A 15,195-nucleotide genomic window follows, 5' to 3' on the forward strand; every position below is an offset into this window, starting at 1 on the left:
GCCTTTTTTGGCCGGCCTCTCCTTACTGGATAAAGCAGCTATTAAAGCAATTGCAAGGTTATGTTCAGCCTATCAAAGCAGTACAGACTTCTCCCTCAACAATTCCTTTCAGCACGTTTGAACACGTGAAGGTTGGCAAGCACAGGTTTCTGTTTGGACCCAGACAGGTGAGACTAAGTGGTTTAGCCCTGCCTTTGCCTTTCCAATTATATATTTTTATTTATTCCAAATAGAAACATTCCTAGAATCTGACACAATTAACGCACAAAAGAAGAAACCCACTGACACGGTACCTTGGGCGTGCTGCCTTTAATAAACTTCTTGATTGAAGACAGGAGGCCCGTCTCATTTTTCTGCGGCTTCCCCCCGCCGCCAGGCAGGCTCTCCTCCACCTCCGAGTGTTTCCTCTTGGCCCTCTGTGCGCGCTGCGCGTGAATTGCATTGGACTGCTGAGAAGCCTTCCGCGTTCTCAGCCTCATTTTCATGAGTACCACATGTAAAGCTGCAAAAGGAAAAGCAAGTGCACTTAGTCATTGAGGAGATGTGTTAGGCTTCAGCTCGTGAACTGAAGAAGTGATGTAACGCTGATGGCGTTCTGATGCACCGGGCTTTTACCCCCATACATACACAGCCTCATTTAAATGAAAGAGGAGCTATTGAAGCTGGAGCACAACGCTGGCAGAAGAACAAATGAATATGATCTGGCCGCAAACACATCTAACCATCAGATCAATGAGGGTCTGCACAACCTTCAGTCCGAGCAGCGGGAACAAAAATGCCGGGTTTAAGGAGAGGATTTTATGGTGCCTGCTGCCTCCAGCTCCCAGCGACCAGACGCAAGGACTGGGCAGTGCTTTCCAGCCCCACGTCCCTCACAAAGCATCATTTCAAGTCTCCACATTACATTTGAGATGAAGCATAAATCTAAATTCACATCAAGAGTTCACAGAGAAAGGAATCCTGAGTGAGACTGTGCATGAAGCATGGGTGAGAATACAGCAGTGGGACAAAGGAACCCGAGATCGATCCTCAATACAGCTGTACTTGGGAACGAGATTAAACCACAGGAAGATGCAGGCAAAGGCAGCATTCACTAGAGCAGAGCAGTGGGCCATTTTGGAAAACGTGTCACATCTATCTCCAGCCTTCAGGCGCACGGCTGCTGTAGTTAAACCTGCACACAAACATAACGGCCTTTCTGGCTGCACTTAGGGCTGCTCCAGCTGGCTGCAGCTCCTGCTCGGGATGATCTGAATGGGACTCGTGTGCTTAAAATTATTCCCATGCTGGACCGGAAGCAGAGAAAAGGAGCAGCAAGAAATCCTTCTGAGTCGCACTGCACTGAAACCCAACTGAGCTGCAATGTGCCAAAGTACCCCTAAGAGCAACGTCTGAGCTGCAGCCACAACGCAGCTATTTCTTTTTCTTCAAGAAATTGCATGTTCTCACCACAACAGGAGTTAGAAGCTACCTTTGTCAGCACATCCCTTGTTTCTGGATGGATAAATAGTCAATAACTCTAAAATATGGGTAATGTAGCAACAACTGCCCTCTTGTTTAGCTAAAGGTGGTGGCGGATGGGCACGGCTCAGGCAGCAGAGTGACGCAGCTGCACACGGCCTGCCTGAACAGCACAGCCATTGGGGATGGTCTGCAGCCAGCTATGTCTCAGTCTCAAATGAAGGCTGCTCCAGCTAACGAAGAACACCACAGCTAATGACAAGTTTCTGAGAAGGCAGGAGCAGTGCTGAAGGGGCACGGCCAGGAGTTGAAGACTTCAGTTACACGTGGTATCTGCGCTAACTGCCGACGAGCACGGGACGGCTTTTCATACACACGTGGCCAGCACTTTCCATCAGCACAGAACACAACAGCAGTGACACAGAGCACAGACAAAGGGAAGGCAGGGCAGCACAATGACTGCTGTGGCAGAGGCGGCCTGATATTCCAGGAGTGAGGGGAGAAAACACAAACCGTAGCCTCAATGTGTGAGAATCGGCTACTTGCAATCCTAAGCCCTCTAGTAACAGAGCCATTACAACTCACAGCCCACACGAGTATACTTCCAGTGTTAATATTTACAACATAATCTGCATTTAGTTTAAAAGATTCAACTGCATGCAGAAAAATAAAAACCATCCACGAGGATTTAAATCCAGCTTTCTGTTCCTCCTCCTTACGACCAGGGAAAAAAGTTAACAGCAGCATTCTTATGCAAAAAAGTAAAATAAATGTGTTATCAGAACTTGGATCTCGACTTTGCTTCCTTACAAGTCGCTGCCAGATGTTTCTCGTGTCTAATTTCTGCTGGGAAGAACCCACAGCAACAGACATATGGTCCTACTGCAGTTCTGCACCAACCAGGAGGATCTCATTACAAAACTGAAGAAATTCCCTAACATCAATGGATGGAATGGTCCAAGGAAACCTTAAAAAACAAAATACATTTTACTTTGGAAACACTCAGAAGAGCATTATTTTTTAGCACATTCTCATTGACTGAGCAGCGTGAGTTAACCAAATCATTATCACAGGTGCCTGAAAAAAATTCCCAAATACAGTTACAATTTGTCAGCATTCAGGTATTCGGAAGAAGTACCGACTGGTACCAGCAGGAATTACAGTCTGAGACAGAAAATGCCCATTAAACTTTTAAACCAAGGAGTCTAAATATATCAACGTTCAAGCTAAACAGTTAGCAATGTGCTGGAACGAAGTTAGAGAAAAACAACACTGCTTTGCCATGTTCAAAACATTCTTACAATCTCCCAGGAGCTCCAGCCCTTCCACGCTCTGGAAAGGGAACTTCATTTGCTTCCACATCGGCCTCTTCAGGAATTCTTTTAACTTTTTGTTCTGCTTGCTGAAAGCACCCTCTCATGTGGTTAGCTGTATCGGCACTTCTTCCACCTGTACTGCAGGGATGCCACCAGGGCTCAGCACAGAGAAGCAAGCAGACCAACGCTTCCAGCAGCCGGGCTGGCAGTGCCCTCACACAGCCACCAGCAGGCCTGGCTCCTCCCCGCCGTGCCAGCCAGCCCTGCACACCGCTTACCCACCGCCTGCCTGCCTCCAGCCCAGGCATGGCCGCACACATGGCTGCACACACGGCTGCACACACGGCTGCAGGGAACGCGCCAGGCTGACCTGCTTGCTTTGGACCTGCTTGCTGTGCCAGGAGCTGCACTACAGCCAAAGCCTGCACAACTCTGAAGCTCGCTGTTCGCAGCACGCTGCTTACCGGCTCCTTAACTCCCATCCCTTCACTTCCTTTCCAGCAGATTCTCTTTCAGGATCCTTCCAGCAGCTCGAAATTCTCACCGCGTAACAGCGCAATTGCTTCACACTGACTTCTGGTACTGAAGTATTACCCGACCATCACGAGCCCGAAGCCAAGCAAACGCGTGAACAGCAAATATACTGAACACCGAATGACTCGAGCTGTCTTCTGCATCACCCATGGGCTCACTGCCCATAAACCGAGCCGTCATGCCACACACAGCTATGGGGCACCCATGGGATGGAAATCCCTGCGAGTGACTTGGATCTCTAAGAGCCCATCTCCAAACATTCTTCAGTTCACGATGACTTATTTTCCTTATTTTTCTCATTTACCCACATCTGGTACTACAGTTTTAACTATTTTTCCAAAAAATATTGAAAGAAAATCAGGTACAGAGCACATAATTACAGGGTTTAGGGTTTTCTGATGCAGGAGAAGGTTTAAGATGGTGAAAGAACAATAGCGATCAACAGTAGGAAGATAAAACTGACAACAACATCCAAAATCACAGCGTTCGATGATTTCTGCATTACTGCAGGCTCGGCAGTAACACCGAGTGCCAGCACAGCAAACACGGGGCTCCAGCTGTGAGCTTGGGAAGAGCTCTGCAGGAGCCTTCAGACGGCAGCCAGGTGAGCTCTGGGAGCACACAGGCACAGCTTTGCTCTGCCTGCAGCTCCTCAGCCCAGCGGCCGTGCAGCCAGCGCCGCCGTGCCCCAAGCGGTGAGCGCGCACTGCTGGAGCCAGGGCTGTGCTGCCCAAGGAGAGAGGAACTCCTGCAGCGTTCTGTAGTGACTTCTGCTGCCATGGATTACACCAGCCTCTCACTGTGGGTGCAGCATAGAGTAATGGAGTACTTTTTCATATGCCCGAGCACAGCTGTATTCCAAGTGGCAAAAGGCAGCCAACGAGCTGCTCTCCTCTCTGAGAGACTGTGCCCGTACAAGAATTTTTGCCATCAAGGAGATGATGACCATTAAGTATGACAAATTCACCCCGCAACACAAACCACGCTGAAAAGCATGGAATACATTTGATTGCAACAACCACGATATTCTTCCCGCACCAGTTGCACAATGTCACTTGGAACGTTCTCATGCAAAGGCAAGAAGGCAGCACAACTGCTTTGCTCCTCAGATTTTAAGCAGGAATGCCAACTCATGCAGCTTGTGTTGCAGGTACAGACATGGGATCAGAGCACACAAAGCTGAGCTGTTGTCAAACATAACAGCTTTCTGTCACTGAGTTTGGAGTGGGGAAATAAAGTGAAGCCTCAGAGCCACCAGTTCAAGTGATCCAGAGCTCTGCTGAGAAATCACAGCTCTTTCATCCAAATATTCCCAGACACACAGGCTGGACCACAGCAGACAGGTCCACAGAAAGAGGAACTGAGAAGAATGTTGACTCCAATCTCCTTTTAAACAAATAACACCAGTTGTACTGCATGAGCACATTTCATTCCTGCGAAGTGACTCAGATTTCAAGCAGGAAGGAACATCTCTGCAAGGAGACGCGTTCGTTGAGGGGGCTGAAGACCATCCACATAGCACTAGGGATGCTCTCAAGGAATGTCTGACCTCATGGCAGTGCACACAGAAGCCTGAGTCACCACGGGAAACCCAGGGGAACTGAAATCACATCAGCCTGTGCCTGGTGAGGAGGGAGAACTACAGAACAGATAAAGTGAGCATGACCCTACCTGCAGCCACAGCACAGCCGAGGAAATCGCTCACAGACCGAGCCTCTCATGCAGACTGGCCCCACAGCGCCTCATGAACTTCAAGGAAATGCTTTCTGTTGGCTCAACAGTGTTGAGATGTCTCCCTCTCAAAGAGCCTCTGCCCTTCTTTAACCAGTTTATTCTCCAGCCCTGGAAAATTACAGTAATTTCACCTTATTTCAGCTGATGCACTTCATATTTGGCAACGAAACATATTGCTTGTCACCCCGCTCGGATTTCCCAGCGTGTTTTTCCACGACCACCTATGTGAGAGACAGCCATCAACTGGGAAGTCATGGGTTAGGAAGACTGAAGTAGTGCCCCTGTAGTGCAAGGAAGAGCAAAATATGAAGACAGCAGTCTGTGAATGCAGCAAAACACACCAAACGTAGCCGAGTGCTGGTGAGTGGTTACAAATCTGGAGAAACCAGAGAAAACTCAAGTTCCATCAAAACACTAGTTAGCCATTATAATTAGTACAGGCACAATGCAAGTACACCCTGCAGAGAAAGGCAACACAGATACAGCTGCTTCAAACCAGCCTTAAATCACCCAAGAAAGGCAGTGGTCACAATCCGGTACATGAAGAAGGAACCAAACAACCCTCGCTGAGGATCAGGGCGCACTGAACTCTCCGAAGGAGAGAACTTCCATGCTGAGATGCTTCCCTCGCAGCAGCCAGCTCTCACACGAGGCAAGGGAAGTTTGGAGCTGGCTCCAGCCCTTCTGGTGACAGAGGTGAATCGCTTCCGCCTGTCCTCCCAGGGCTGCTATGCCATAACCAGGCGCTCCATCACTGCGTCAGGCCACGACCGAACCGTTCCCATGCACACCCTAACAGCCCTCGTTTCCTGGAAGCTCCTTTTCTTCCCCTCCACCTCCTTCAGGTGACCAAGGTACATCATTCTGAACACCATGCTTGGGGCTCCTGGGCTTCCATCCCTCCTTTAACCCGGTCCCCCCATGTATCAGCCTGGGGCTCACTCGTGTGACGCTGCTCTCCTGAAGCCAAAGTGTCTGCCCCACAAAAATCATTGTTCTCATCAAGATTTTGCCAAACGAGGATGAAGAAGGCTTTTTATAATTGGCCCTAAGAGAAAATAATTTTTCTGTTGCCGTATTTTTCTGCTCACAATCCTATTTCTAGGCACCGTTGTTTTGCCACTGCTGTGCTAGCAAGGCTTTGTTTTGATTACACTGCATGCATTTGGAACTGAAAGTTTATTCCCTCCTGGCCAAGATATTTTTCTCTTTGTGACTGCGGGTACACATTTGTCATTAATTCAGCCTTTTCAGTTCAGGTCAGACTCCAACCAACAAAGAGAAATGGAGAGCCGAGTTAATTGTAGAACAGCTAATCTCAGAACGCAGCCCAAATCTGCTGCAGCAGAAAGATATTATTTACAGTCTCCGATGCTGCCAAGACAAGAATTTTACATTAGTCATCCCTGGATATTGTGGAGCTCACCAATAGCTGAGATGTTTTGAAATCAAAGTTTGCAGCACTCGAGCTCAAAGCAGCAGCGACAAATCGCAGCAGAAGCGGCGCTGCTCCGAGGGGCTCCTGCCACAGCAGCTGCCGGGACGCACTGCGCTCTGCGGACATTTAATCCACGCTGCCAGGCACACAGGAGCCTATTTTTGGAAGTCATCTCCCTCTTGTTGCACGCCTGCTACCAACAGGTCGGCCAACACTTCCTGAGCAGCGCAGCCAGGATGTTGTCAGAAATTCTGACCGCCACAGAAATCTTCAGCAGCTCCTGGCAGTGCCCCTGTCAGATCACTTCTTCAACTAAAACAACACACACACACACACACACACACACACACAGGAGCTTACTTGAAGCCGGTGTCTGACACCATGACAACAAACCACATTTTTTCTTTCACTAAAAGCTTTTTCTTTGGGGCGAAAAACACACAGGAAACATCGCTGGCTGCTCACGGGAAAGGTGTGTGTGCTTTCTAAACAATATTCCAATTATGCAAAGTATAATAACTACAATTTAGCAACAGCAGCACAAGTTTTGTAAGCCAAACCGACCTTCAAACATGCTGTAATGTTCACACTCTTCTTTGGTTCTACTCTGCGTTTCACTTATTTATTTCACAACCTAGTTACCTCCAGTTTGGTCTAACATCTCTCTGGCACTTCAAGCCCTGTGAGACACGAGGAAATATTCCTTGATAGCTGTAAAGCAGCAGATATGGTCACGCAAACAACCAGGGGATTGCTCTTGTTAGAGAAGATCCCATTTGTCTATCCCCTTCCTCTGGAAAGTTGGTATTTGTAAAGAAGGCAGCAGCTACAAAACCACTGTCATTACTGCGTACAGTGCAGGCTTACATGTTGAAGAACACACACACAAAACCAGCCAACATCTCAGTACGCCTGGCAAGCTGGGAGACTTTCTGAGTCAGAGAAAAGGGAAGCGTGCATCTTTTTCACAGGGCACAGATCCCCAGGCAACACCAGCAAAGTGCAGTGGAGCAGACAGCAGAAGCCCGTTCAGCTCTACACTTGTCCCACAGATCTGACTTACATGTTTAAAAATGGAGAAATCTGCAAGAAAGAGGAGTGCTGACATCAGTCCTGAGCTTCAACAGTTGTTGGACCTTTCTCAAATCATTCTGCAGCACTGGGAGCAAGCACAGCCCCTCCAAAAGGAGCACAGACCAGGAAATGGCCACACTCTATTTTGAAGCACTGCAAGTCTTTCTGATGGAAGTTAATTTATTACATTATGATGCAGTTACATGACATCATAATCTGGGAGAACACTTCTGACGCTAAGGAGACCTAACTTAAATACCGAATTTAACATGAATTACCTCGTGCCTTCTCTTTTTATGACACAGCACACAACACTTGTCACCTGGAGAAACAACTCAGCGAAACCTCCAAGAATATTCCTCATCTTTACAAACTGCTTTACTGGAAACAAAAGGAACACTTTCTCATTTCCATGCCTCCTTCCTCCCCATCCCTGCCCGCACGAGAGACACTCCTGCACCATGCACTGTGACCAGAGGTGGGCTGAGTATCTCAGCGATCCCCCAGCAGCACAGAGCTGCCAGGCGCCGTTTCCCTCCAGCTGCCCATCCGCTCTCCCTGGGCTGTGCTGCTGGCTCCCTTTGGCGTGCGGCCGCAGCTCTGCAGAGCAGCAGACACAGAGCCCCAGCTCACACCGTGTGCCGCAGCTTGCTGCTCCGACAGCGCAGCTCCACAACTCCAAGCCCACCTGACTGCTCCCGCACCTCCCCGCAGCAGCGCTGGCACTCACCATCCCTACAGCCAGCTGTATTTTCAGGCCAGCTTGCTAAACTGAAACGCTTTCACACGTGAACGGGGATCAGAATGAAAACACACAGCTCCCAGCAGGGGACAGGACAGCTACAGCAGTACGCTAGAGAGCCCGGGGTTAAGCGGGGTTAAAGCAGTGTGCCACCATCACCCACCTGTAGCCACAGAGCTCAGCATAGCTGCTCAGCTGGCAGCGTGCTCCTGGGCATGGCTATGGGGGTATCAGCAGCACTCTGGATGCTCCAGGGAACACAGGGATGAGGGCTGTTCCCAGCAGCAGGATGGAATGCGGCCCTGCTGTGGGGCAGTGCTCAGCTGTGGGGCAGTGCTCAGCTGTGGGGCACAGCCACATCTCCTGTGTGCTCCTGGTGTGAGCACGGGTGGGGATCGAAGCAGTGCGTGACTGTGCTGAGCTGCTGCGGACCACAGCCTGCTGCCAGGCTGGTTTGTTGGTGTGGTCACTGGCATCATCTGGGTTTAAAATGGTTCTTGTATTTGCTGGCAAGTTATTTTAACAGAGATTATTCAGCCATAAATTTATAAAGCAATAGCACTGTATGTCAGGGTTTCATTTGCTTATTGTCTGCTTTGAAGAGCCGTATTATTTAGCAAAAACACGGGTAAGCTTTGCCTAACACACTTGATGATTTTTTTTTACAGCCTGGCTTCCAGGGAAAACACGGCCCATCCCATCACCCTGCCCACAGCCACGTCTGCCCATCCTGCCCTGGTCACTGCAGAACCACTCACAGCACCAACCCAACCCAGCAGAGGAAGAGAAATCTCCAACACGATCCTACAGCATTCCAGAAAATCAACAGCGTGAGGCCATGGGAAGCCAGGCTTTACACACTCTTACTGTTCGAGTGGCCAGCCGGATTATTTTGGCTTGCAATTGTCTTTCCAAGAAGAATCCTCACTTCTGACATGATATGATAACGAAATAACTCAGGAAGAGCTTGGGAAGGCAAAACGCTGGGCACGCCGTTCACAGGTCAGCATCTTCTGTCCCTGAACACTGCAAAGGACCAGCACTCTTATACAGCGATACTTAAAAATACTGTGCTTTGAAATGGAAAAGAGGTACTTTACCCCAGCCTTATCAGCCATACATTTTACAAAACAAAACTGAGTTTTTTACACTTCCTTTGAATGTGGAGGACAAACACAAGGAGGCAGATGAGTTCCAACACACACCTGCTGCAAGCAAAACCAATTCAGCAGGCTGCACAGAGCACAGCACCAGCCACCTGGCCCCAGGGAAGGAGCAGCTCTGTGCTATGGAACCCGGACTGTGGGCCAAAGGTATCCATCTGAGCACTGAGAAAACCTTGCTTACATTTTACTCGATTCACTTCTCTGTGAAGCTGACGGGAGGCTCCAACCCTCCTCCCCTTCCTGCCTCTGTCAGGTCTGCCCTGCTTCCATCAGCTGCTCCCCACGTCTCGCTGCTCTCACAGGATCACACACAAACAAGAACTTCCAAAGCAGCACAGCACCTCCTGCTTTCTCCTATCACAAGATGATGTTTAAAGTACAACCGCCTCCCCTCTTTGGCTGGGAGCTGGTGTGAGCTGCCCAAAGCAGTGTGCCAGCCCCGTACTGCACTGGGACACAGCTCAGCTGCAGCCCTCCGGCCCAAAGCCGCCCTCAGCACTGACCTTCTTAACTTTGACAGCACAGACCACTGATGACAAACCTTCATTTCTTAGACTGTTTTATGACTTGGAATCATACTATGCTAACTGACTTGGGATATTTTTTACACTATTAATCTTTGAGAATGAACAGCATCAAATATATTCTGCATATATAATAAACCAATCTACTATCATGAGAGGATTACTTTCAAGTAAATCCAACAGTATAATTACAACAATTAAGCGTGGCACCTCTTCACCTGGAACCTTATCCATTTTCCAGATGAGCTCTCAAGGGCCTTTCCTTAAGTGTTCTCCTAAGCTTTCTAGTCCCTAAGCAACATACAACTGAGGAGCTCTAAATACAGCAATTACAGCCGTCTAAGAACATCACTTCAGCTACCTTCAACTCTCCAAAAGTTTCTTCCAAATCTGCATTTTTAAGAGCATAAATTTAAAGCATAAAGATTCCACCGACTTGCTTTTCTTCTTTAACGTTCATGGATTCTGTCTTGATAGCAAAATAAACAAGACCTCCCAATCATCTTTAAATTGGTTTAATTACAACTGCTTGGTCTTGAGTTTAAGAAGGTGTCAAATGAATCGAGCTACACAATTCAGTCAAGTACAGTATACTTAAATCTAGCTTACACAAAGCCTGTAAGTACCATTAACATTCACACCGGTATTGCTGCTATTTACAAATTACCTCCTTTCTTTCTCAAAAAGCAAACCTTAACACTGCAGGCTACGCTGTACGTCTCCTCTCATTGGCAAAAGCACACACAGCTCACTGCTGCCCATGTAACTCCTAACGCTCTCATGCTCCACTCACCTCCCCGCCGTGCAGCACAGGCAGCAGATGCAGCAGTGCCACCGAGCAGAGGACACCCAATGCAGCCCAAAGGTGTTCAACTACGGCCAGGGCAGCTCCTGTACCCCAGGGAGCTCCATCAGGCACAGAATAAAGAGAGTGTGTTTCAAAGGGTGAAAAGGGACACTGCTAGTGTGAGCAGGGCATCGGAAAACGCAGGGAGCGCAAAGGAAAACGCAGGCAGCAGCTCTGTTACCTCGTCAGCCCACTCCTTCCTGAATCAGCAAATACAACACCACTGCCTCTGAGTGCTAAACTACAGAAGAGCAAGCTGGGAGGAAACTGCCGGGGGCGAGGCAGGATCCCAGCAATGCAGCGAGACGTACAGACCTACACATGCTCACATTCAGCTCTGCAGACACAGGCACCCCCAAAGCCCTGGCCAGACCAAGGATACCTGCCCCGCTGTGCCCAGCCACGGGTCCAACCTGGGCTGTTCCGGCCAGCAGGAATGGAAAAGCAATGGGGAAATGGTGAATCGCTGTAATCAACACAGCTAAAGCAACAAGCCTCCTAGTGAGCATGAGTGCAGCTCGTGCTGGCACACGGAACCCCTTTGTGCAGGGCTGTACCGCTAACGAGGCGCCTATCGCCGTGCCAGCGCAGCCCTTGTGGTACAGCCTAATCCTGAGATTGAATTACCTGCCTTCCTCTAATTAGCACCGCCTAAAATACAAGGTGAATGAAAGCAATCATATTTTAGAATGGCCTAAAGTAAACTGAGTTATGACTTAGACTGAATCAGCACAGCTAAAGCCAAATTGCTTAGAACTGCTCTGATTTGATCCGAGCTCCCGTTAATTTACTAACTTCAATTAGCCATCTTTAAACACAGCCTAAATCAAGGCAGGCTCCTTTTCTTTCATGGCAGGCTTCAGAAATGCTCACATGCCCTACAGTATTGCTTTCTTTGCCTTCCTCTGCTGATAATGCCACGCATGCTGCGCTGCTGCCACACGTTTGTGTGTATAGGTGCATGTATTTGCATACGCTGGTAAATTCCAATCCAAATGTTTTAGTTGTGTAACTTTTTTCTACATACACCTTGTGTATCAGCAGTGAATGGTAGGATATTTATTTTAGCCTTGTACTACTGTAGGTAAGCGGACAGCTTCCTTTCTAGATGCTGTGGATTTAACAGCTCCTTTCATTTCCATCGTAATCCTTATCTTGAAGTTACACCGATACAATATTTTACATTCAAAACTATGAAGTGCTTTATTCCCTCTAACTGCATTGCTCACCTAACAAAAGATGTGAATTCAGAAGGGAGTTTGGAACATTTGGGATAACTTCCCTTTCTGTTGTCTCTTACAAGCAACCTGAGCATCCACTCCTCATCACGGGCAGAGCACTCCTTAAAGCAGCTGGGACAGAGAGGTGCCTTCCAGACACCAGCTGTGGGGTTATTCTCACCCAGACACACACGGATCCAACTTTGCCCATAGGGAGCTGCATCCTTTTGGTCACAATACAGCAGAGATCAATGTGGCTGCCCAGTCATTTCTGCCCATGACAGCTGTATGTTTGCTTCCCACTGCTCATCCCAGCCCCAGCACGAGGGCAGCACGAGGGGCAGCTGGGGACACACGCCTGCAGTGCTGCTGGAGGTGGAAATACACCTCAGGCTTCCTCAGCTCTACACCAGAGCATCCTGACGACTGTTCTCCCTGGATCGTGAGGTGAGATGAAACAACTTCTTATTTTCCATAGTTGTGAGGACTTTAATCAAAGTAATTATTGAAGCTGATCTGATTAGGAAGTAATCTATTTACAAAAAGTTAAGACTGCCAACTGGGAAACAACTATCCAGCCTGCGATTGGGGATGATTCCATGCTTAATTTTTCAAGTGTTATTGAATATGTCATCTGCGAATGTAAAATATTTATTTTTCTACACTAATAAATAATCGCTATCTCAGCAACACAACGTGCAAACAACATGTAATGCTGGCTTGCTTTCAAGCATCTGCGTGTGGGGTTCTCCTCGGAGCAGCCAGAAGTGATGTGCTGCACCTGGCACCGCACGCCAGCAACCACCTGGGGCACGAATTGCAGGACAGCAGGCAGCATCGCTCAGCACCAGCACTGCCCCCTGAAAGCACCAAGCCAGCCTCAGTGCGATTCACCACCAAGGTGCTTATGGCACCTATTCACACTTTCTGAAGACTTATCTGGGATGTATAAACATCAAATGAACTCTTTGCATACAATAGACATAAAACAATCTTCCACTTAAAATCTGCAAGGGATCTGTGCCAACACTGTAGTGGGAATGCAAACTGCTAACAAAGGAAAGAATTTCATTCCGACTTGGCTCTTTACTCCGCGGGCTCGTAAGAGTAAGAATCATCGCATCTGATCCACTCACAGCTCTGAGCCAAACAGCACTCATTGAGGGGAATGCTGCTGGGCAGGGAGGACACAGCAGGGCAGGGAGGGCGCAGCCTCTGACCCCAGCTGTTCCGTGCTGGTATCAGCCACGTCCAAAGGCTGTTCCCTAGGAACCAACTGCCCCAAGAGCTAAAACACATGGGTACGTAAGAGCTGTGCAGCGACTGAACAGAGAGGAGCCACAAACTCCTAAACTGGAAAAGGCATCTTCGGTTTCACATCTAAAGTGTTTTAAATTGCAGGCTTAAAGTCATCTGAAGATGCTCTGGAGCCTCCAGCTGTCCTTTCCAGAGGGCAAGAAGTCTCAAGTTGCTGTCAGAGTATACAGATGTCTAGAAATGCACATCAATTTTAAATTTCTGCCAAATTCCAATCCTGCTTGATGCATGCTGTTTTGCCTTTTCTTGGGAGCTCCTGCCAAAACAGCCCGACTTCCAGTATTAGCAAAAACATGCAAGCACTCCAAGTTATTGCTCCACTTACACCTATGAAAAGGTTTCTAACACAGGAATGAGATATCTGCATAGAAAACCGTCAGAAGAGGAAAAAGCGATTCTCAGTTTTCTGCATAATAGTATTTTTGTCGGTGTCACCTCGGCAACATTACAAGTGATCAAAGAAGTGACTGCGATACACTGCGGAGCAGCTGGGTAAGATGGAGCAGCTCTCCTCTGGAGCTCAGGACATTTCGTATCACGTAACACAGCTCAGCCCGCAGCCGCGTCACGTCGGTGTGCTGGGAATCAGCGCTGGGAGTGGAAGTCTGAAGTTGGAAAATCACCTTTACATGACGAAAACGCACACAGTTCCAACATAAGCGGGGTGTTTACATCTGAAGAAAAAAAGTGATCTCTCACTAAACCTGGGGGACAGAATGACAACTGGGTTTTTCTTTAACGAAGGAGCTTTTCAGATGAAGCAGGAATGTCAGCTTCAGTGCATACTCCGTTGACTGGAACACGATCAAGTCTTAACTAAGTTCCACATAATGTTTTCAGGGGAAAAATGGAGAATGTTTTATGGAATTCAAGTCTGGATTTGGCTTGCATCCTAGAACATACATCTTGTTATGAAAACTGTTGAATCGCTTTTAAGCAGGCAAACCACAAGTGTCCCTGGAGCCACCCATTCACCTGGAAGTCCCACAAGCAAAGGGAAGGCAGAAGAGCTTTGGTCTGGGGCAGCCAGGGGCTGCAGAGGGAGGGGAGATGGTTTTGGAAGTACCTCGTGAATGGAACTGCTCGCTTGTGCCTACAGCATGAAGCAGTTAAGACTTGTTTTCTGTTATTGTCACAGATCCAATACGTTACTCCAGCTACATCATAATCTCTTCCTGCCTCAGTTCATCCATGTGTAAACCTGATTCACTAACTCTTACCTTAATGTGTCATGGGGCTTAATTAATAACACTTAGGTCTTTTAAGCCCTCTACAAACATTAACTACTTCTTGTAACAACTCTCAGAGGTATTATTATCCCCACTTTACTGATGGAGACACAGCAAAAGAGGCCGCAACTCTCTCAAGGCAGCAAAGCAACGTCTAGGTTACTCCTAGAGATCCCCTCGGAGGGCCGTCGTATCGTAACCGTGGAAACTTAGCAAGAAAGGCAAAGTCGATGCGTACCACCTCAAAAGCACTTTCAGAAGCGCAACGTAACCGGAGGACCAAAAGGAACGCACCCAGAAGCAACAGGCTCGGGACGGGATCGCGAGCCACGGCCGCCGCCGCAAAGCACAGCGCCGGGGCAGAACCCGCCGAACGGCGCCGAGGCGCCGAGACCCGTCCTCACGTGCCGCCGCGCCTCGTCGCACCGAGCGGTGGCGAGTGGACGGGCGAGGCGGCACGCCGAGCACCGGGCTGCCCCGCGGCGGGGCCCCGAGCCAGGACGGAGCCGCCGACCCCCGCGGGAGGAGCCCCGCCGCGCCCACACCGGCGCCCGGCTCGGCGAGGGGCTCCCGGCGCGGGGCACGGCCCGAGC

At 48.9% G+C, this 15,195-nt stretch overlaps 1 protein-coding gene across 2 annotated transcripts in view; it reads right to left on the reverse strand.

Moving 5' to 3' along the window:
• CTDSPL2 (CTD small phosphatase like 2) overlaps positions 1–15,195 on the reverse strand; it is a 34,217-nt gene that overhangs the window by 18,417 nt on the left and 605 nt on the right. For both annotated transcript variants that reach the window (XM_042876135.1, XM_042876134.1), the window contains exon 2: positions 294–502. In XM_042876135.1, the coding sequence (XP_042732069.1) occupies positions 294–485 (192 nt within the window). In that variant the 5' untranslated portion in view covers positions 486–502. The remainder of the gene's footprint in view (positions 1–293; positions 503–15,195) is intronic.

Source organism: Lagopus leucura, unplaced genomic scaffold (genome assembly GCF_019238085.1).
Source record: "Lagopus leucura isolate 7727_CA_CO unplaced genomic scaffold, USGS_WTPT01 Super-Scaffold_100015, whole genome shotgun sequence".
NCBI lineage: Eukaryota > Metazoa > Chordata > Aves > Galliformes > Phasianidae > Lagopus > Lagopus leucura.